General features: G+C 46.2%; 1 protein-coding gene across 3 annotated transcripts in view; it reads left to right on the forward strand.

Moving 5' to 3' along the window:
• Positions 1-21902, forward strand: part of CTNNA2 (catenin alpha 2) — an 857198-nt gene that overhangs the window by 709563 nt on the left and 125733 nt on the right. For all 3 annotated transcript variants that reach the window (XM_084855355.1, XM_084855357.1, XM_084855356.1), the window contains exons 10-11: positions 16010-16102; positions 16409-16565. In XM_084855355.1, coding sequence (XP_084711481.1) covers positions 16010-16102; positions 16409-16565 — 250 coding nt within the window. The remainder of the gene's footprint in view (positions 1-16009; positions 16103-16408; positions 16566-21902) is intronic.

A 21902-nucleotide genomic window follows, 5' to 3' on the forward strand; every position in this document is an offset into this window, starting at 1 on the left:
ATCCGTGATGCTATCTAGCCATCTCACCCTCTGCCGTCCCCTTCTCCTTTTGCCTTCAGTCTTTCCCAGCATCAGGGTCTTTTCCAGGGAGTTTTCGTATTAGGTGGCCAAAATATTGGAGCTTCAGCTTCATTATCTGTCCTTCCAATGAGCACTCAGGGTTGATTTCCTTTAGGATGGACTGATTTGACCTCCTTGCAGTCCAGGGCACTCGTAAGAGTCTTCTCCAGCACCACAGTTCGAAAGCATCAATTCTTCGGCGCTCAGCCTTCCTTATAGTCCAGCTCTCATAGCCATACATTACTACTGGGAAAACCATAGCTTTGATTAGACGGACCTTTGTCGGCAAGGTGATGTCTCTGCTTCTTACTATGCTGTCTAGGTTGGCCATAGCTTTCCTCCCAAGGAGCAAGCGTCTTTTAATTTCATGGCTACAGGATCACTGCCTTGTTGTGGCGAAGGGGCTTGCGTAACTCAGTGAAGCCATAAGCTATGCCGTGCAGGGCCACCCAAGACGGACAGGTCATGGCAGAGAGTTCTGACAAAATGTGGTCCACTGGAGAAGGAAATGGCAACCCACTCCAGTATTCTTGCCAAGAAAACCCAATGGAACGTGGAACGTATCAGTCACCCCACATCTACAGCCTAAACCCCACATTACTGGGAAGGGGAAGTTTAAAAGAATTTTTAATTTTTGTGAACCACCCAGAGAGCTTCGGCTATTGGGCGGTATAGAAATGAAATAAATAAATAAGAAAGAAAGAAAGAAAGAAAGAAAGAAAGAAAGAAAGAAAGTAAGTTGGGACCTTAAAGAGGCAAGAGATCCTTAAGGAGTTGCTCAGGGGGTCCAGGTCATAAATGGAACCTTGACACAGGCTCAATCTGATGGAGTCATAAGTGATCACTGACTGTCAAATGCCTCCTTGAATGCCATTTTTCATGGTATAAAGGCAGGGTACAAATCAAATCAGTCAATGGGGAGGAGGTGGTCTAATTGGGATTTGCTAAGAAGTGAGCCAAGCCAGTTCCTATTTATTTCTGAGCCAATCTAAAGCAAGCTACAGGTGGCTCACACATCTCTTGTTTCATACTCGAATCTCCATGCATCAGTGCTGTCTTAAACAATGTAGGGAACTCATGTGGAGCTGTGGGGCAATGGGGGCAGTGTCTAAAAGGAGATGTGTCAATCTCAAACCCACTGGAAATCTGACCCGGAAGAAGGCCTGTGCCCTAAATGGCTTTGGACGGATTGTTTTTATTGAGTTGCCTACCTGCAGTCAAAAGACCGAAGGCACAATAAATGGGTTGGATTATGGGCCATCACCATTCCTTCTATTTCTGACATATGAGCCTTGGTGTCAGAGGTCACCCAGGCCAAAGCTGGACACCTGACCCCACATCCCCTTGAGCCAGTAAGCCATGGGAGGCTAGTTTAAATGCCATATGCATTGACTATGATTTCCCGCAAAGTTCTTCTACAGCTCAGAATAGGAAATGAGATTCTGCACATCCACAGGGTATGTTTATTCATTTAAGAGAGCAATTCTATCAATTGAGCCCACACTGCTTGGAAGCCTCAATGGAACCAATAACCTAGGGAGGTGGTGGGCTCTCCCACACTGGAGGCATTCAAGATGAAGCTGGACAGGCACTTGTCAGGGATGCTTTGACTTGGATTCCTGCATTGAGCAGGGGGTTGGACTCAATGGCCTTGTATCCTATGATTCTATGATCTCTGATTTCCCCTTCCAAGGTTGGAGCATTTTCTCCGACCTTTGAAGGGTTTTCTGAGCAATCTGATGGTCCCTGGGATACTTGCGCAGGTACTCTCTAAGGGAGCATTCCTATGCCCTCTAGACAGCATCTGGGGGAACATAGGATATTTCAGCTTCCTGGCTGTGGGTCAAAGCACTGTCTCTGGCCTCGGATTCCTGGACCCAAGGCCAGAGACAGCACTTTAACCTCAGAGCCAGGAAGCTGAGCTCCCCCCACCCACCCCTGCCCCTTGCAGCCGGCATAGAGAGGACTGCACCGGCTGCTTCTATGAGGTCACAAATGCAAGGTTGTAGAGGGGTTGAAGGGGACCTTTCAGTGGGCCAGGAGGGGAGGAGACTGGGGACGCAGGGACCTGAGCTATCCCCAGCCATCCCCAGCCTCCTTCCCCAGCAAAAATGCCCATCTAGCTAAAATGCAGAGTGGGAGATGTGAAGTGCCTCCTGCTCTGCATTGGATACATATATGCCTCCAGGTTCAGAGGCTTACAAGTACCCAGGGCAGATCCAATAGGATTGCGCCCCACATCTATTTTTAAGCAAGCCATAGACACAAATTAGCGCTTGGACAAAGCTAAGCAAACCCCCCATTTCCCCGCCCCCCCCCATGAGTCAACGGACTAGTTAGAAAGCACAGCGATGCTCCTACATCTTGTGCAGGAAGGGTGTGCAGCCCAGAACTTGTTTAACCAAGATGGGGGGGGGGGCTCTTAAGCCAAACATCCATCAGCATATGCAGAGGAGTTTACTACAGGGTGTGCTACCTATCCCTCTAGTCAACGTTTTCATGACTTTAGTGTGTAGTGAGCCCTGGTATTCAGCGCAAATACTGAATTCCAACTTCTGCCCCTCATTTTGGGTTTAGTTCTCAGGAGTTTTTACATGGTGAAGTCATGACTTTATGAATCATTCCCATAGTTTTCACATTATATGCACATTTTAAGTAGGGCCTCGTGATTTGGTACAAAGCCCAAATAACGAGGTGAAGTGGATTGATTCGGAGGTGCCTCGTCATGATACAAAGCGGATCAGAGCAGTACTGAGGCAGCCTGAAGCGAAGCAGCTCCTCCATGAAGCTTCGTCCACCTCGTATATTCGGAGCTCTTCTTGTGCCTTCTGGGAAGCCTAGACAGGCTGTCTCCAAAATGTATCAATTTCTGAAAGATCTTGCAGAGGGGCATGAGGAGGGAGGAGGGAAGGCAAGAGGATGCGGAGGCACCAAATGTATCAGTTTGAGAAAGATCCAGCCACCAGGAGAGGCAGGGGAAGGGGAGAGGAGACAGAGGAGGAGGAGGGAGTGAGCTTTGCTGTGAGTCAGCCTCTGTTTGCTCATTGTGAGAGAAGTGGTGTTATGTTACTGGAGAAGAGATGGCTGTCTGAACGTTATTTGGCTAGAGCAGTGGTCTCCAAAGTTGAGCCACTTGCTAATTGAGCAGCTTCCCACTGCCCTGATGAGCTGCCATTGTGTGCAATGATGGTGGCAGTGATGGCAGCAGGATGGGACGGGAGCTGAGAGGGAAGCTCCAGGGCATTTCTCTCTCGGCTCCAGTCCTATCTGGCCTCTGCTGCGGCCAGCAAGAGCAACTGCGCCAGTCTCTGCCAGGCATGGTGGAGGAAGCCTTAACCTTTCCCACTCTGCTTTGGCAGAACGAAGCCAAGAAGAAAGTGTGTGCTAAGGTGACTGGGTAAAACTAGGGTCCATAAAATCAAAAAGGGATCCTCATGATTTCATATGATGTTTAAAAGGGAGTCCCGCAAAACCACCATCCAGTCACAGAGCACATCTGCCTCTGTGGACTGAACCAGAAAAATCACAGATCTGCCACTCGTGGGGGCAGCCACAGGGCAAGAACATGGATCCTTGGCAGGGATCCTCTGGATTTCATATGATTTGTGCAGAGCAAATCCCCCAAACCACCATCCAGTCACAGAGCACATCTGCCTCCGTGGACTGAACCAGAAAAATCACAGATCCACCACTTGTGGGCACAGCCCAGGCGCAAAAAACAGGGATCCTTGGCAGGGGTCCTTGTGATTTCATATGAGTTTTGCTGAGCAAATCCTCCAAACCACCAACATATTACAGAGCACATCTGCCTCTGTGGACTGAACCAGAAAAATCACGGATCTGTGGCAGGCACAGCCATGGTGCAGAAATGGGGGGAACATGGCTCCCCCCATTCCCTGGAGCAAGACGGCTGCTGGCATGCATCCAGAGGGCCTGGGAGCTGGTGGCAGCCACAGTGGCAGCCCACCCTCATTGGCAGGAGTCATCCTCCAGCCAGGTGCCCTCCCCTCCTTTTAAGGAAGGGAGAGAGCTCAGTTGGAAGGTGACTCCTGAGTCCTGCCGTCGTGCCTGTCAGCTGTTGGCAGGCTGCGATGGGCAGCGTTTTCCCCAGCACCAGTGGCAGCATTGGCTCCCCTGGTGGTGGCACCCTCCCTTCACAGAACAAGGGCCCAGGTAAGGAGCAGGGGGCTGCGTTTGTGTGTGTGTGGGGGAGGGAAACGGGATTCGGATGTCCGAATCCCACCTCAGCTTCATAGGCTGAGGCGGGTTGGGGCCCCTCCGAATCAGCCTGAGCCGCATTGGGCCCACCTTGGAAGCCCCGAAGCAGCTTCCAAGTTGGATCAGGGGGTCCATGCAGAGCCCTAATTTTAAGTGTGAATCTCATACTGGAGAGCCATCAAAAGCTAAAGTTTTCAAAATGGGGCAAATGTCAGATCTCGCTGTTCGGCATTCAAAATGTGGGAGTTAACCATTCATGTCCCCCCTCCCTCTAAATGCTAGGCCCAAAGTTCTCCAAGGAGAACTTTTGGCTGAATTGGGGGGTGGGGGATGGAGGTAATAGAGAGGGACAACTACCGAGTCCCTATTGCTTTCTTCAGCACTGCCTGTGGGTGTTGGCTAGAATGGCCACTTACACATCACCAAAAAAGAGGACAAAAGAGGACATGTTTTTGCATCAATTTGGATATTCTAATTGATATGTACAGATGCAAATTTAGAAATAATTACTATAATTTAAATAGAAATTCAATACATCTCACCATAGTGGGGAAGGCTGACCAGGTGACCTTTGTGTCTGCACAGTCTGCTGTCTGGATCCAAACTGCAGATGAGTAATTTCTATAGCCCGATCTACCTCTTTATGGTTCTTTACCTTTAAACTGGGCTTGAACTACACAGCCCTTGCAACAGTGGACAACTTCAAAGTAAAGGACAGTCCTCTAGCAGCCCTTCAAATAGAGGACTGTTCTTTGTAAAGTAAAACACATGGCCACCCTGGTGGTAGCAGCAGCAGCAGTGCCCCTCTTGACAACTGCTGGCTGCCAGCTGCCATTTCTGCCCCCACAAGAAGCCCCCACCCTGCAGACCATGTCATGATGTAGCATGGCGCAAAGGGAACTTCTGGGAAAATAATGGCGGCCTCCAGATTTTGGCCGCTTTCCAGCGGTAAGCCTTATCCCCAAATCTTTTATCTCATTTTGCCTTCCCCATTTTCAACAGCTGCAGAACAGCTGGGGGGAGGGACATTTTTAGTGGGCAAGCAGCCCAAGGGGAAAGGGTTACGCATTTGTATCCACATGCATGCGCGCACACACACACACACACACACACACACACATCCTGCCACTGCTTCTTTCTAATTCAGAACCCTCATCAGCTGCATTAAAGTGGTGTATAAATAACACTATAAGCCAGGAAGCCAGTTCATGTGTATCCCATATCATGTCTGGTTTGGTCCTGCACAACTGATCTAAACACATTTGTCACTGTGATCACACCCATATATTTAAGCGCATGTGGAATCTCACCAAGTAACTTGGTGCAAGTAAAGTCGGCATATCAAATACATCTATGTGCCAAAGTACCTGGCTAAATTGGGCTCTAAATTAGTATTCAGTAAGTGACTCGAGCTGCTAAATGTGTACTTTTTGTAGGGCTGATTCAACAAAAGGAAAAAAAAAAACACAGCCTTTTTTATTAGAAGGTCACAGAGATTAGCTCCGCAACTGGACAGCTGACTCAGCTAGGAAAACCAAGTCATGGAAGTGTGGTTTAAAACAAAACCAGAAGCCAACAATTGTTAATGCACAAAGGATATGGAAGGCAAAACGCTGCAGGTAAGTATTGAGTAGATGTTGAATAAATGCAGTGCTGATGCTGGGGGAAAAGGTAGAGCCTTGGCAGAGCTGATGGGGCCTCAGCGATCGCTATTTGGAGGGAAGTGTTGCAGTGTAGACCTGGTTTATCTTGAGTTGAGGGCAACACAAAACGTTTATGTTCCTGAGCAAAAAATGTGTATTTCCCCCAATAGGCTTAAGAGTGAAAATGCAGATTTGGATGGGGGGCTTGCACACTTGTGGATATGTGCAAATGCACACATGCACATTTTGGAAGTGTGCCCTTGAGCAAGTGTGCACTTTTGCATGTAAATGCAAGTTCAGGAAATTGCAAAATTGTGAGCCTGCTCACATTCGCATTCTGGGCACGCTCACATTCACGAACAGGTCATGTTCACGTGATTTACAAAGAGGGATGAAATTCTCCTACATCCCTAATTTTGCATACACATCCAAAAACAAGAGGTTGTGTCCCACCTAGTCTTCGTGGCCCTTCATAAGTGAGCAAAAATCCGTACTATTTTTTTTTTGGGGGGGGGGGGATGTTTTTAAGGCTTTATAGCTCCTTGATTGCCAATCTAGAGAAAGAGGTATATTTGCAGGGCATGGAAGTGGAATTAACAACCCATTAACAACATACAAGTGGCATTCTCCATCATGACATCCCATTTTGAATGAACAACACAATAAATACTTTTTCCAGTGGCTTCTCTCAAAACTCTCCTGCTCCCCACATACCAGTTTTAATGTCTTAAAACAATCTGCTGTCCAGCTGTATCAAAATTAATCCATGGTGCTTCAATCAATGAGACCGGAGCAAGCTAAAATGTGAGACAGCACGTGAAGTCAAACTTAAGCACCATTGAATTAAAGATGTATTTTTTTCCATACGAAGAGGGGTTCAAGTTTGCTCACCAGTGATGCAATAACAAACCTCCACTTCTATTAGTGTGCTGCCAAGTTGATGCTTCTATTGCCATTTCAAGGTACCTATTATGGTGCCATTAAAATGGCTTTCAGATTATATCCAGTGTACCTGAGAGGAGGTAAGATATATACGCTTTTTGAGCCTTAGGACAATTATGTCATCTTGATGATCATAAAAGGGAGAAAAGAAAGTTTGAAAGATGGCTTATTTTGTAATACATGAAGCCCCTTTTTATCTGAACTTTAATGTTCCATGCTAGTGTTCTAATGCCTGTAAATCTGCACTATATGTGTGAATTGAAGCACCTGAATTTTACTCCTGCCTTTGCATCATAATTACTGTTTGCTGTAGCTTTGGGGGCCTTTTGATGAAGATTAGGGGTATTGTTTGATGTATGCAAAACAATGGCTAAGTAAGCAAACATAGGAAATCAGCTGGCGGATGTCATCTTAAAGGAGCATTTCTGACAGAAGCGCTTCAAGGCTGTTAGCGAAAAGGCCAATTCATTTGTCTCCCCTTGAAATAAAAATAAGATCCCTCACGTTTCAATCAAGAGCTCGACCAGGATATGTCTGTAAGGCTTTTCTTGCATCCTAGAGTGGTTATTTCTTTCATAGGTCTTGACAGAGTGATGCATGCAAGCCACGTCCTTGACAACAGTGAGGGGGGGGGGTGTCTACTTGAACAGATGGATCAGGGCTTATATGGTACTGTGCAGTGGAAACAGGAACAGATTCATGCCACAAGGGGTGACCAAAGGAATGGTAGAGAGAAACAGGGGCGTTTGAACTTATTCATGAATGATTTCCAACTGACAGCTTTGCCTACAGGCACAATAAATAATACTAAAGCAGAATGTTTATTAAATGCATGTTTGTTTTAATAGAGAATTAGAATTTGAAGTCAAGCAACTCTACAGAGATCCAAGCTAAATCTGATTTTATTTATAAGTGGCTCTGACTCAACCCCGTTGTTTTTGTTAATTGATCTGTTAGTAACTTTTGTATTAAGAAGTTTGCAGGCCAAGTTTCCTTCTTCTGAAACATCAATCTTCTTCATAAAAAGGGAAGTGTTGTCATTATTTTGGGGAGGGGGGCAGACACTGCCACATTATCTGGAGGGAGGGGAGAAAGTTAACAACAGTTGCTATGAGTCTGGAGGACGCAGTTCTGAAACCAGGGTTAGCATTAGAGATTAGGCAGATGGAACACTTCTAGGATTTGAACCTGGGACATCCTGACCCATGGCTTGGTCATTTCAAAACTACGCTAAAGCAACTTTTAAAGGCAGAGTTGGGGGCAGTTCCTTTACAAAGGGATTGTTAGAAGGCAATTCAGTGGTGTGTCCAATGTCCATTTAATGCAGGGTGGGCAACAGGCAGTATGTGGGCTGCATGTGGGCCCCTCATACCTCTTACTACCCCCTCAATTCATTAAAATTGTGTATGTGTGGACGGGTTAGGGTATAAAAAACAATTGTAGTGGCTACAGAGTACCCAGAGTGTCAAAATCAGCTTGTTTGCAAGCTAATTTTGACCCTTTTCGTGCTCCATAGCCACTAAAGACACCATTTTTAGTATTTTTGTTAATTTTTGGCACTCACATGGTGGGGAGCTGTGGGAGGAGGCCTGGTGGAGAAATGGCCCCTGGGACTCCCAAAGTTGTCCACTTTTGATTTAACAGCTATGCCAGGGGCACAGAACGATATTGTGTGTGTGGCGGGAGGCAGATTGTCCTGTCTCTCCACAGGTAAGATGGCACCAGGCCCTCTCTGGGCTGGATGATGTCAATGGTCAGTATACAATTCCGCTAGTCATCATCACCCCAAGTAGAAGATACTTTGAAAAACAGACATTTGGAACTATTTTTATTCATTCATTCATTCATTCATTTATTACATTTCTATACTGCCTCATAGTCGAAGCTCTCTGGGCAGTTTACAAAGGTTGTTGTTGTTGTTCAGTTGTTCAGTCGTGTCTGACTCTTCGTGACCCCATGGACCATAGCACGCCAGGCCTTCCTGTCCTGCGCTGTCTCCCGGAGTGTGCTCAAGTTCATATTCATTGCATCCGTGATGCTATCTAGCCATCTCATCCTCTGCCGTCCCCTTCTCCTTTTGCCTTCAGTCTTTCCCAGCATCAGGGTCTTTTCCAGGGAGTTTTCTCTTCGCATTAGGTGGCCAAAATATTGGAGCTTCAGCTTCATTATCTGTCCTTCCAATGAGCACTCAGGGTTGATTTCCTTTAGGATGGACTGATTTGACCTCCTTGCAGTCCAGGGGACTCGTAAGAGTCTTCTCCAGCACCACAGTTCGAAAGCATCAATTCTTCGGCGCTCAGCCTTCCTTATAGTCCAGCTCTCACAGCCATACATTACTACTGGGAAAACCATAGCTTTGATTAGACGGACCTTTGTCGGCAAGGTGATGTCTCTGCTTCTTACTATGCTGTCTAGGTTTGCCATAGCTTTCCTCCCAAGGAGCAAGCGTCTTTTAATTTCAAGGCTACAGTCACCATCTGCGGTGATCTTGGAGCCCAAGAAAGTAAAATCTGTCACTGCTTCCATTTCTTCCCCTTCTATATGCCAGGAAGTGATGGGGCCAGATGCCATGATCTTAGTTTTTTTAATGTTGAGTTTCAAACCAGCTTTTGCACTCTCCTCTTTCACCCCAACAAGAGGCTCTTGAGATCCTCTTCGCTTTCTGCCATTAGGGTGGTATCGTCTGCATATCGGAGGTTGTTGATGATTCTCTCGGCAATCTTAATTCCGACCTCTGATTCATCCAACCCGGCATTTCTCATGATGTACTCTGCATATAAGTTAAATAAGCAGGGTGACAATATGCAGCCTTGTCGTACTCCTTTCCCAATGTTGAACCAATCGGTTGTTCCATCTCTGGTTCTTACTGTTGCTTCTTGACCCTCGTACAGGTTTCTCAGGAGACAGGTAAGGTGGTCTGGTACTCCCATCACTTTAAGAATTTGCCACAGTTTGTTGTGATCCACACAATCAAAGGCTTTAGCGTAGTCAAAGAAGCAGAAATAGACGTTTTTCTGGAATTCTCTTGCTTTCTCCATGATGCAGCGAATGTTGGCGATTTGATCTCTAGTTCCTCTGCCTCTTCTAAACCCAGCTTGTACTTCCGGTAGTTCTCGGTTCGCATACTGCTGAAGCCTAGCTTGTAGGATTTTGAGCATCACCTTGCTGGCATGTGAAATGAGCGCAATTGTGCGGTAGTTTGAACACACTTTGGCGTTGCCCTTCTTTGGAATTGGAATGTAAACTGACCTTTTCCAGTCTTGTGGCCACTGTTGAGTGTTCCAGATTTGTTGGCATATTGAATGCAGCACTTTAACAGCATCATCTTTTAGGATTTTAAATAGCTCGGCTGGAATACTGTCATCTCCGCTAGCTTTGTTGTTACTAATGCTTCCTAAGGCCCACTTGACTTCACTCTCGAGGATGTCCGGCTCAAGTTCAGTGACCGCACTATCATGGCTATCAGGGACATTCAGATCTTTCCTGTATAGTTCTTCTGTGTATTCTTGCCACCTCTTCTTAATCTCATCTGCTTCTGTTAGGTCCCTGCCTTCTTTGTCCTTTATCATGCCCGTCTTTGCACAAAACGTTCCCTTGAGATCTCCAATTTTCTTGAAGAGATCTCTAGTCTTTCCCATTCTGTTGTTTTCCTCGATTTCTTTGCATTGTTCATTTAAGAAGGCCTTCTTGTCTCTCCTTGCTATTCTCTGGAACTCTGCATTCAGTTGGATATATCTTCCCCTTTCTCCCTTGCTTTTCACTTCCCTCCTTTCGTGAGCTACTTGTAAAGCCTCATCAGACAGCCACTTGGCTTTCTTGCATTTCTTTTTCTTTGGGACGGATTTCGTTGCTGCCTCCTGAACAATGTTACGGACCTCCATCCATAGTTCCTCAGGCACTCTGTCTATCAGGTCTAATCCCTGAAATCTATTCCTCACCTCCACTGTATATTCATCAGGGATATGATTTAGGTCATACCTGAACGGTTTAGTGGTTTTCCCGACGTTCTTCAATTTAAGCCGAAATTTTGCAAGAAGCAGCTCATGATCTGAGCCACAGTCAGCTCCAGGTCTTGTTTTGACTGACTGTATGGAGCTTCTCCATCTTTGGCTGCAAAGGACATAATCAATCTGATTTCGATATTGACCATCTGGTGACGTCCATGTGTAGAGTCGCCTCTTGTGCTGTTGGAAAAGAGTGTTTGCTATGATCAGCGTGTTCTCTTGGCAAAACTCTATTAGCTTTTGTCCTGCTTCATTTTGTACACCAAGGCCATGCCTGCCTGTTATCCCGGTGATTTCTTGACTTCCTACTTTAGCATTCCAATCCCCTATGATGAAGAGGACATCTTTTTTTGGTGTTAGTTCTAGAAGGTGTTGTAGGTCTTCATAGAACCGATCAACCTCAGCTTCTTCGGCCTCAGTGGTTGGGGCATAGACTTGAATTACTGTGATGTTGAATGGTTTGCCTTGGATTCGTACTGAGATCATTCTATCATTTTTAAGATTGTACCCCAGTACTGCTTTTCCCACCCTTTTGTTGACTATGAGTGCTACTCCATTTCTTCTAAGGGATTCTTGCCCACAATAGTAGATATGATGGTCACCTGAATTAAATTTGCCCATGCCTGTCCATTTTAGTTCGCTGTTTCCCAAGATGTCGATGTTCAATCTTGCCATCTCATGTTTGACCACCTCCAGCTTACCTTGATTCATTGATCTGACATTCCAGGTTCCTAAACAAAGGTTAAAAAAATAAAAAATACAATAGGCAAAATTTAAAAAAAAACATAAAAAATGCACTACCAGACATTACACAGAGAGACTATATCTAAAAACAACCTTGAGCAATCAGCTGAACCTTACAACAAATCCAGGATCAATTTAAAACTCATTGCATGCTCCCAAATGCCTGGGAAAAGAGAAAAGTCCTGACCTGGAACTGAAAAGATAATGATGTTGGTGCAAAACAAAAAAGCCCCTCTCCCTTGTTGCTGTCTTCTGAGCCTCCCTCTGAGTAGGCACTCCGAGGAGGACTTTAGATATTGAGCGTAGGGTATGGATATGTTCAAGCTGGGAGAGGCACTCTGTCAGGTATTGCGGCCCTGAGCCATGTAAGGCTTTAGAGGTTAAAACCAGCACCGTGAATCGGGCTTGGAAGCATATAGGCAGCCAATGCAAGTGGGCCAGAGTTGATCTTATATGTTCAGACCTTCTAGTCTCCATTATCAATCTGGCCACCATATTTTGCATGAGCTGCAGCTTCTGAACCGTCTTCACAGGCAGCCCCACATAGAGCGCATTGGTTGCAAATATTAGGCTTTGCCTCTTGCAATTCTCTACATAGCTCCTGCCATCCTGAGAGACAGACAGACAGAGAGACATAAACATTAGGCATTGTGTCTAGGGCCCTGGCCTGTTTTGGAGAGGGGCACATGGATGGACTATAAGGCGATCTCTGACATTGCACTTGGGCAGACAGGCTGCAATGAACGTACACTGCTTCTGACCTGGCCAGGTAATGTACAAAAGGAGAGCACACCTCTGAGTTCTCAAGGGTGCTCCCTCACACCACTCCATCAGTGGCTCTTATTCACACATTCAGTGAACACACGTGGTGGTGGTAGTGGTTTCAGTATCACAGAGCCAGAATATGGAGGTATGGCATCATCGTGGCAGGCTCTGCCCCCAGCCTCTACTCATGCACTGTAAGCTCTGAAAAAAGCCCTCCATGCACACAGGTGCAAGCCTTTTCTCAGACCTTCCAATGTAGGCTGCAAGTACAACCTGCCGTAATCATTCTGCACGCACAAATGTTAATTGAATGTACAAAAAAGACCTGCAAGGGGGCCAGGTCTTGCACTCTACAAGGTGCACTCCGGTAATGCAGTGGACTGAAGACTTAACAACACTAGCAACATTTGAAAGAGTGGTAAATAGACATCACTTGTGAATGGACTTCTATTTGGATATCTGGTCTACTTTACTGAAGTTGATGTGTAATCTATTCTCCCCCCCCCTTTTCTCTCTCTATAATGTTGTAATACTTAAAACTGAGGACTTTAGAATATGTTGTTGCATTTTCATTTTTTTGGTTTTTTATGTTTTTGTTTGTTTTGTTGAAACTCACAATAAAAATAGATTAAAAAAATAAAAAATACACATAATTTCTTAGAATCATAGAATAGTAGGGTTGGAAGGGGCCTATAAGTCCAGCGAGTCCAACCCCCTGCTCAGTGCAGGAATCCAAGTCAAAGCATCCCCGACAAATGGCTGTACAGCTTCATCTTGAATGCCTACAGTGTGGGAGAGCCCACTACCTCCCTAGGTAATGAGTTCCATTGTCACATTGCTCTAACAGTCAGGACATTTTTCCTGATGTTCAGCCGGAATCTGGCTTCCTGTAGCTTGAGCCCATTATGCCGTGTTCTGCACGGAATTTCTCAGTTTCCAGACTACCAAATTACTTCAAAATGTACCAATTAATTATTCCTCATTATGGTAGTCAAATAAAACTTTTCAACCCTCCCCCCGCAAAAAAAAAAGGTATACTTCCCCCTCGCCCCAATTGCTGGCAAAATGGCCACTGGCATAGACCCATAGACCTCAGCAAAGAAGGTGCCACAGGAATGCTATTTTGTTGGTTTAAGGAACATCTTGAGATGGTCACTGAGTACTGCTCTCCTGAATTCCACAACGAAGTGGTGCTTTGAAAGATAAGTATTTTGCCAGATAGCATGTTTGCTTGTTATATGTGTAATAAAAAGGAGAGAGAGAGAGAGAGAGAGAGAGAGAGTGTTGATCATCCAAATATGTAAACCAGCCTTGTCTAACCTGGTGCCCCCCGAACGTGTTGGACTTCAACCCCATGATTCTCAGCCAGCATCACTATGCTTGGCTGAGAATGATGGGAGTTTCAGTCCAACACAAATGGATGGCACCAGGTCAGGGAAAGGTGATCTTGACAATCTCCTGAAAATGTATACTGACAGAGCAATTTACAAACTACGGAGTGAGATGCAGGCTGTGTAACAGTTTCAAAGAACTTAACACTGAGACTGGCTGATGCTCAGTTTGCTGAAGAGGAAGCAACTCGTGGAAGTTGCTTCTCAGTAGCACAAATGATGCCACTTCGCCATTTCTAATATACTCTAATATGAATTCTCATTCATTGCCATTGTAAAACTCTGTGTGCCAATAAGAGCAAAGGATGTGGAATATGTTTGCAGGAGAACTTGGTGCGTGAATTCAGAAATCAGGGACTTGTACTTTGGGAAGGTGCAATACAGCATGGGGAATTTGCAAGTCAATGCTCTTTCCCACCATGGCAAGAAATATGTTTCTTGCCCACATCCTGTGATTTCAACCGTTTGCCATTTGGACAGGCGGGTTCAATAACTGCGGGTACCATAGCAGGGAGGGCACCCATAGGACAGACTATGGATGGGTTGTTTTTTGCAAGTATTCTCTTGGAATCCTCTGAAAAGCCCTCAAGGCTTTGTGAATACTCACAGGGAACGTTCACAAATTGTGGTAAGCAGCATCTCAGTGGACATAGCGTACCCCACGTATCTACACACACACACCCCTTTGATTCTAAGGATGCTTGAGGAATTTGATATCTGTGAATTCCAATGCAAACTTAATGGATTCACACCTCCTAGACTAATGTACAGAACCTCTGGATTTTGCACTTCTTCTCCAAACGTTATGATGCAAGGGGGAAAACACCTAGAGAACTATTGTAATGCATTAGCGCAGTTTTCCCTGACCTGGTGCCCTACAGATGTTTTAGACTTCAACTCCCATCAGCTACATCTACAGACGTAGAGATGGCCACCACTTTGGATGGCTTTAAAAGGGGATTGGACAAATTCCTGGAGGAAAAGGCTATCAATGGTTACTAGTCCTAATGGCTATGTCCTACCTCCAGTATCACAGGCAGGATGCCTATGTACACCAGTTGCTGGGGGAAATGGGTGGGAGGGTGCTCTTGCATTTGTGTCCTACTTGTGTGTTTCCTGCGTGCAGCTGGTTGGCCACTGTGAACAGAATGCCAGACTTGATGGGCCCTTGTTCTTATCCAGCATGGCTCCTCTTATGTTCTTATTTACAGCCAGCATGGCCAATGGTCAGGGATGCTGAGAGTTTTAGTCCAGAACATCTGGAGGGCACCAGGTTGTGGAAGGTTGCACTAGTGGCTATCAATGTACAATGGGGGGGAGCTCCATAAGGAAGCGTAAATACTTCCCTGACCTCTTTTAGTAAGTACTTGTATTGGATCAATAAAAGAGTACCTGTTTTGTAGGAAGTACAGTGCAAGGCCTACATACCAACATCCCTTGTACAGATATTGCAAGTACTGATAGATAATCTTTTGTATAGATGATACAAGAACTAAACCAATAGGGTGAATTGTAATGTTTCTCAGTAATAAATAAATAGTGCTGGAAAGTTAATGGGCCACGTTTTAGTTTTTTGGCCATTTTTGCTTCCTTAACAGACCCTAAAGCATGTGGATCTCTGTGGTTCTCCTGCATCAGGGTTCCCCTTGTGACCTGGACCTCCTGAGCAACTCCTTAAGGATCTCTTGCCTCCTTAAGAGCCCCACCTTCCTTCCTTTACCTTCCCCTTTCCAGTAGCGTGGGGTTTAGGCTGTAGGCCAGTGTGGTGTAGTGGCTAGAGTGTTGGACTAGGAGCCAGGTGACCTGGGTTCTAGTCCCCACTCAGCCATGGAAGCTCATTGGGTGACTTTGGGCCAGTCACAGACTTTCAGCCCAACCCACCTCACAGGGTTGTTGTTGTGAGGATAAACTGGAGAGGAGGAGGATTGTGTATGCTGCCTTGGGTTCCTTAGGAGGAAAAAAGGCAGGATATAAATGTAATAAACAAACAAATAAATAATTACTTCCATAGCCAAGAACAAAGAAAGGCATTGTAAGGCAAATCCTTTGCACTTCTTTGGCCTTATACACACTGTGGGAAGCTTGTGATATAGATTTATGGAGGCTCACAAAAAGCTAAAACATACACTTGCTTTTTTCCTAGGTATGCTCCCATTAAAATAAAATAAAAAGTCTCAGTGAAGAAGAAAAAAATACTAGTTGCCTGCAAACCTGATTCTTATTCCCGTGGTTTTAATTGCAGGTTGCCAATTTGGCCTGTTCAATTTCCAATAATGAAGAAGGTGTAAAATTAGTCCGTATGGCGGCAACCCAGATTGATAGTCTGTGCCCACAGGTAAGCCATATTTGTGCATGAAAGAAAATATACTTGGAAGCCTTTTGCAGCATTTAGGAGTGTAAGGTATTTGACATAGAAAAACACCCAGCACAAAAATTAGAATTTTGTGCTTTCTATTATATTGTTGATTGCCTTGCCCAAATAGCGGAAAATGCATTTGTATACTGAGCCTTGCGTAATGAACAGAGTAATCCAAGCACGCAGCTGTGCTTTTAATGTAGTCTTTAATCAATTTGTTCTTTTCCCTTGAGAGAGGGGTCTTTTTTTGTCATTGCTCATAAGAACTGATTCTCTGACTCATAGGTAATAAATGCAGCGCTCACATTGGCTGCCAGGCCCCAGAGCAAAGTGGCCCAGGACAACATGGACGTCTTCAAAGACCAGTGGGAGAAGCAGGTGCGGGTTCTTACTGAAGCGGTTGATGACATCACTTCTGTGGATGACTTCCTCTCTGTCTCAGGTATCTCAATCAAGACAGCAGTCATTAAGTGAAGAATAGATTGGTTTACTGCAGCATGAGGTTTCAGAGGCAAATACAGCTCCCATATGGCTGCCATAGCAGGTACAGCTTACCGCTTAAGTTTGTGCATCCATGCGGTCTCTGCAACACAGTCCACATACCTTTCAGATGTGGATGAGCTGATCGTCTATTACAGCGTAGATGCCAGGCGAACCTGTCTGGGAAGCTCTTTCCACAACCGGGGTGCCACAACAGAAAAGGCCCCTGATGTCTGCCTTTGCTTGCTTCTTCCTTTTATCCCACTTTCCTGGGTCATCCGCAGGCCTGTCTGTGCTATGCACATGTCAGAGATCATCATTGGAGAGGAGCATCTCCATCTTAAATTACCAGACCTGTTAATTAATTAATTATTTCATTTCATTTCTTACATTTCTATACCGCCCAAGGTGTACAACACAGGTGCCAGGCGAGCTTCTCTGGGAAGCGTATCCCACAACTGGGGTGCCACAACAGAAAAGGACCTCTTCTTAATAACCCTCCACCTCACTTCCCTTGGTGGGGAGTCCTGGAGAAAGACCACTGAGGAGGATCTTAGGGTCTGGGCAGGTGTATATGGGAGGAGACATCCTTCTGGTAACCTGCCTCCAAGACATTTAGGGCTTGAAATGCTAATAGTAGCAGTTTGAATTGGGCCCATAAATGGACCGGCAGCACTGTAGATGGGGATATATGTGTATTAATATGGTCACGTTGGCCAGCTCCCATTAGTAATATTACTGCCCTATTTTGCACAAGCTGAAGTTTCTGGACTGTTTTCAAAGGCAGCCCCACATATAACACATTGCAGGAATCCAGACAAGACATTACTAGAGTATGGATAACTGTAGCTAGGCTATCTCTGTCCAGGTAAATATGTAGTTGGTACAATAGCCTAAGCTGATAAAAGGTGCTCCGTGCCACGGAGTCTATCTGTGACTTTAGTGTCAATGCTGGATGCAAGACCACTCCCAAACGACAAGCCCAATCCCTTAGGAGAGTACAACCCCCTCCAGAACAGGTTGAACATCACTTACCCAGGCAGACGAATCACCCACCAACAGTGCCACCATCTTGTCCGGTTTGAGTCTCAGTTGCCGGTGTTCCATTGTTCATCTTTGCTATCCCCACTTTTATGTCTGAGCTGCTTGCCATCTTCCGAGGGGGTCTTCTCTGAGCCTTCTTTCTTCTTCTTCTGATTGGCTTCTTCTTGGACTCTTCTTCACCAGCAACAGCAGCAGCAGCAGCATTCCTAGGCTCCTAACCTGTTTGCAAGAGCTGCTGAATAACTGAGTCCACAAAGTGAAGGCTTGGCAAAGCAAATTTCACTTGGTTGCAAAAGGCACAAGTAAACTGAACCCCCCCCCCCCACACACACACCTTCTATACAAGACGAAGCCCTGGTTAAAGTTGCAAAAAACTTATTTGGCTCCACCTCGCTAGTAGGCAGGGTTCTTTGCATGTATCCAGGGCAGCCAATTCTCTTTGCACCCTGGATAACCTCTGCTATTTCATCTCTGACGCTTTAGGAGCAGATTGACCGTTTGGTGAAACTTTGGTGAAACTTAGCCTTGGATGGCCTTCTCTCTGTCCCATCAGCCAGGACAGCTAGCCTGGTGAGGATGAGGGAGAGGGCCTTCTCTGTGGTGGCCCCCACTCTGTGGAACTCCCTCCCTAGGGAACTCTGCCATGCCCCCTCTTTAATGAGCTTCCACCATGCATTAAAAATGTGGTTGTTCAGGCAGGAATTTGGGGTGGGCTAGGGCATTTTTCCCCTTCATGGATCACTGCCTTGTTGTGGCGAAGGGGCTTGCATAACTCAGTGAAGCCATAAGTTATGCTGTACAGGGCCACCCAAGACAGACAGGTCATGGCAGAGAGTTCTGACAAAATGTGGTCCACTGGAGAAGGAAATGGCAACCCACTCCAGTAACAATACTTCAGTATTCTTGCCAAGAAAACCCCATGGAACGTATCACAAGGCTAAAAGAGATGACACTGGAAGATGAGCCCCTCAGGTCGGAAGGTGTCCAATATACTACTGGGGAAGAGCAGAGGGTATTTCCAAGTAGCGCCAGAAAGAGTGAAGCGGCTGGGCCAAAGCCGAAAGGACACTCAGCTGTGGATGTGTCTGGTGGTGAAAAGAAAGTCCGATGCTGTAAAGAACAATATTGTTTAGGAACCTGGAATGTCAGATCAATGAATCAAGGTAAGCTGGAGGTGGTCAAACATGAGATGGCAAGATTGAACATCGACATCTTGGGAATCAGCGAACTAAAATGGACAGGCATGGGCGAATTTAATTCAGTTGACCATCATATCTACTATTGTGGGCAAGAATCCCATAGAAGAAATGGAGTAGCACTCATAGTCAACAAAAGGGTGGGAAAAGCAGTACTGGGGTACAATCTCAAAAATGATAGAATGATCTCAGTACGAATCCAAGGCAAACCATTCAACATCACCGTAATTCAAGTCTATGCCCCAACCACTGATGCCGAAGAAGCTGAGGTTGATCGGTTCTATGAAGACCTACAACACCTTCTAGAACTCACACCAAAAAAAGATGTCCTCTTCATCATAGGGGATTGGAATGCTAAAGTAGGAAGTCAAGAAATCACCGGGATAACAGGCAGGCATGGCCTTGGTGTACAAAATGAAGCAGGACAAAAACTAATAGAGTTTTGCCAAGAGAACATGCTGATCATAGCAAACACTCTTTTCCAACAGCACAAGAGACAACTCTACACTAGGGATGGGGGAGAATTTCTCCCTGAAACTTCGGGGAGCCGAGTGCCAACGCATTCAGCCCCCCGAAATCGGTGGTGAAATTCTCCGCCCACCGCCCCCCCCCCCGGGATGGGACTTACCTTTCACGAATGTCCCTCCTGGCGGCGGGTCCCAGCGGCGGTTCGTCGGGTCTTCGTCAGGGGCAGGGGCGGCAGCTGGTCTTTCGACCAGCTGCCGCCGCCACCATTACAAGTGCAGTAAAAAAAACACAAAACCCAGTGATAGGCTACGTAATGACTAACGTAGCCTATCACGGCTAGATCTCCAAAGTCAGCCATGATAGGCTACGTTAATCGTCACTTAGCCTATCACGGGTGACTTTGGGGGAAAAAAAAAAGCGCATACGCAAATGGCGGCCCCCATAGGGAGCTGCCATTTGCGTTCCTTATTTGGTCCCTGTAGTCTACGTAAAGATTTACATAGACTATGGCAAAAATAAGGGAACACTATTTACGTTGCCCTAATTTTAGCCGTAGTCTACGTAAATCTTTACATAGGCTACAGGGACCAAATAAGGAACGCAAATGGCGGTTCCCTATGGGGGCCGCCATTTGCGTACGCACTTTTTTTTTTCCCCCAAAGTCACCCGTGATAGGCTACGTAACGATTTACGTAGCCTATCGTGGCTGACTTTGGAAATCTAGCCATGATAGGCTACGTTAATCGTTACGTAGCCTATCATGGGGGTGTTTTTCTTTTTTTTTTGCGGCTGGGTAGACGGGGCGCTTCTACCTGGCCTGAATTTCGCCAGCGAGGGATGGGGCGCCTCCCCCCCTCGCATGAACTTCGGGGGGAGAAGCCAAGCGCCTCCCCCCTAGGAGTGCTCGAAAGTCACTTACCTCGTCTCGCAGCTTGCTTCGTGGTGGGGGGGAGGCGCTTGGCTTCTCCCCCCGAAATTAAGGCCGGGGGGGAGGCACCTCGCCTCGCCTGGCCAAAATTCAGGCCGTAGAGGAGGTGCCTCTCCTCGCCCGGCCGTGAAATAAAAAGTTAAAACAAAAACAAAAACGCCCCTTGATAGGCTACGTGACGATTTACGTAGCCTATCACGGCTAGATCTGCAAAGTCAGCCGTGATAGGCTACGTTAATCATCACGTAGCCTATCACGGGTGACTTAAAAAAAAAAAAAAGCGCATACGCAAATGGCGGCCCCCATAGGGAGCCGCCATTCGCGTTCCTTATTTGGTCACTGTAGTCTACATAAATCTTTACGTAGACTACGGCGAAAATAAGGGCAATGCAAATAGCGTTGCCCTTATTTTCGCCGTAGTCTACGTAATCTTTACGTAGACTACAGCGACCAAATAAGGAACGCGAATGGCGGCTCCCTATGGGGGCTGCCATTAGCCGTACGCGCTTTTTTTTTTTTTAAGTCACCCGTGATAGGCTACGTGACGATTAACGTAGCCTTTCACGGCTGACTTTGCAAATCTAGCCGTGATAGGCTACATTAATCGTCACGTAGCCTATCATGGGGGCGTTTTTATTTTTTTTTCTTTTCTTGGAATGGCGGCTGCGGCGGCAGCCGGTCGAAAGACCGGCTGCCGCCCCTGTCGAAGCCCTGCCGAACCGCCGCTGCGACCCGCCACCGGGAGCGACATTCGGGAAAGGTAAGTCCCATCCCGGGGGGGGGTGCGGGGGGGCGTGGGGGTGCAGAGAATTTCTCCCCGAAACTACTTCGGGGGGCCGAATACGTTGGCACTCGGCCCCCCGAAGTTTCGGCGAGAAATTCTCTGACACCCCTACTCCCCCCCCACCGCGAAGCATGCTTCGAGGACAGGTAAGGGACTTTCGTCCATCCCTACTCTACACATGGACATCACCAGATGGTCAATATTGAAATCAGATTGATTATGTACTTTGCAGCCAAAGATGGAGAAGCTCCATACAGTCAGTAAAAACAAGACCTGGAGCTGACTGTGGCTCAGATCATGAGCTTCTTGTTGCAAAATTTCAGCTTAAATTGAAGAACGTAGGGAAAGCCACTAAACCATTCAGGTATGACCTAAATCATATCCCTTATGAATATACAGTGGAGGTGAGGAATAGATTTCAGGGATTAGACCTGATAGACAGAGTGCCTGAGGAACTATGGACGGAGGTCCATAACATTGTTCAGGAGGCAGCAACGAAATCCATCCCAAAGAAAAAGAAATGCAAGAAAGCCAAGTGGCTGTCTGATGAGGCTTTACAAGTAGCTGAGGAAAGAAGGGAAGCGAAAAGCAAGGGAGAAAGGGGAAGATATATCCAACTGAATGCAGAGTTCCAGAGAATAGCAAGGAGAGACAAGAAGGCCTTCTTAAATGAACAATGCAAAGAAATCGAGGGAAACAACAGAATGGGAAAGACTAGAGATCTCTTCAAGAAAATTGGAGATCTCAAGGGAACGTTTTGTGCAAAGACGGGCATGATAAAGAACAAAGAAGGCAGGGACCTAACAGATGCAGATGAGATTAAGAAGAGGTGGCAAGAATACACAGAAGAACTATACAGGAAAGATCTGAATGTCCCTG

Source organism: Heloderma suspectum, chromosome 5, assembly GCF_057233095.1.
Source record: "Heloderma suspectum isolate Gila_16-S chromosome 5, 16-S_ref, whole genome shotgun sequence".
Lineage (NCBI taxonomy): Eukaryota > Metazoa > Chordata > Lepidosauria > Squamata > Helodermatidae > Heloderma > Heloderma suspectum.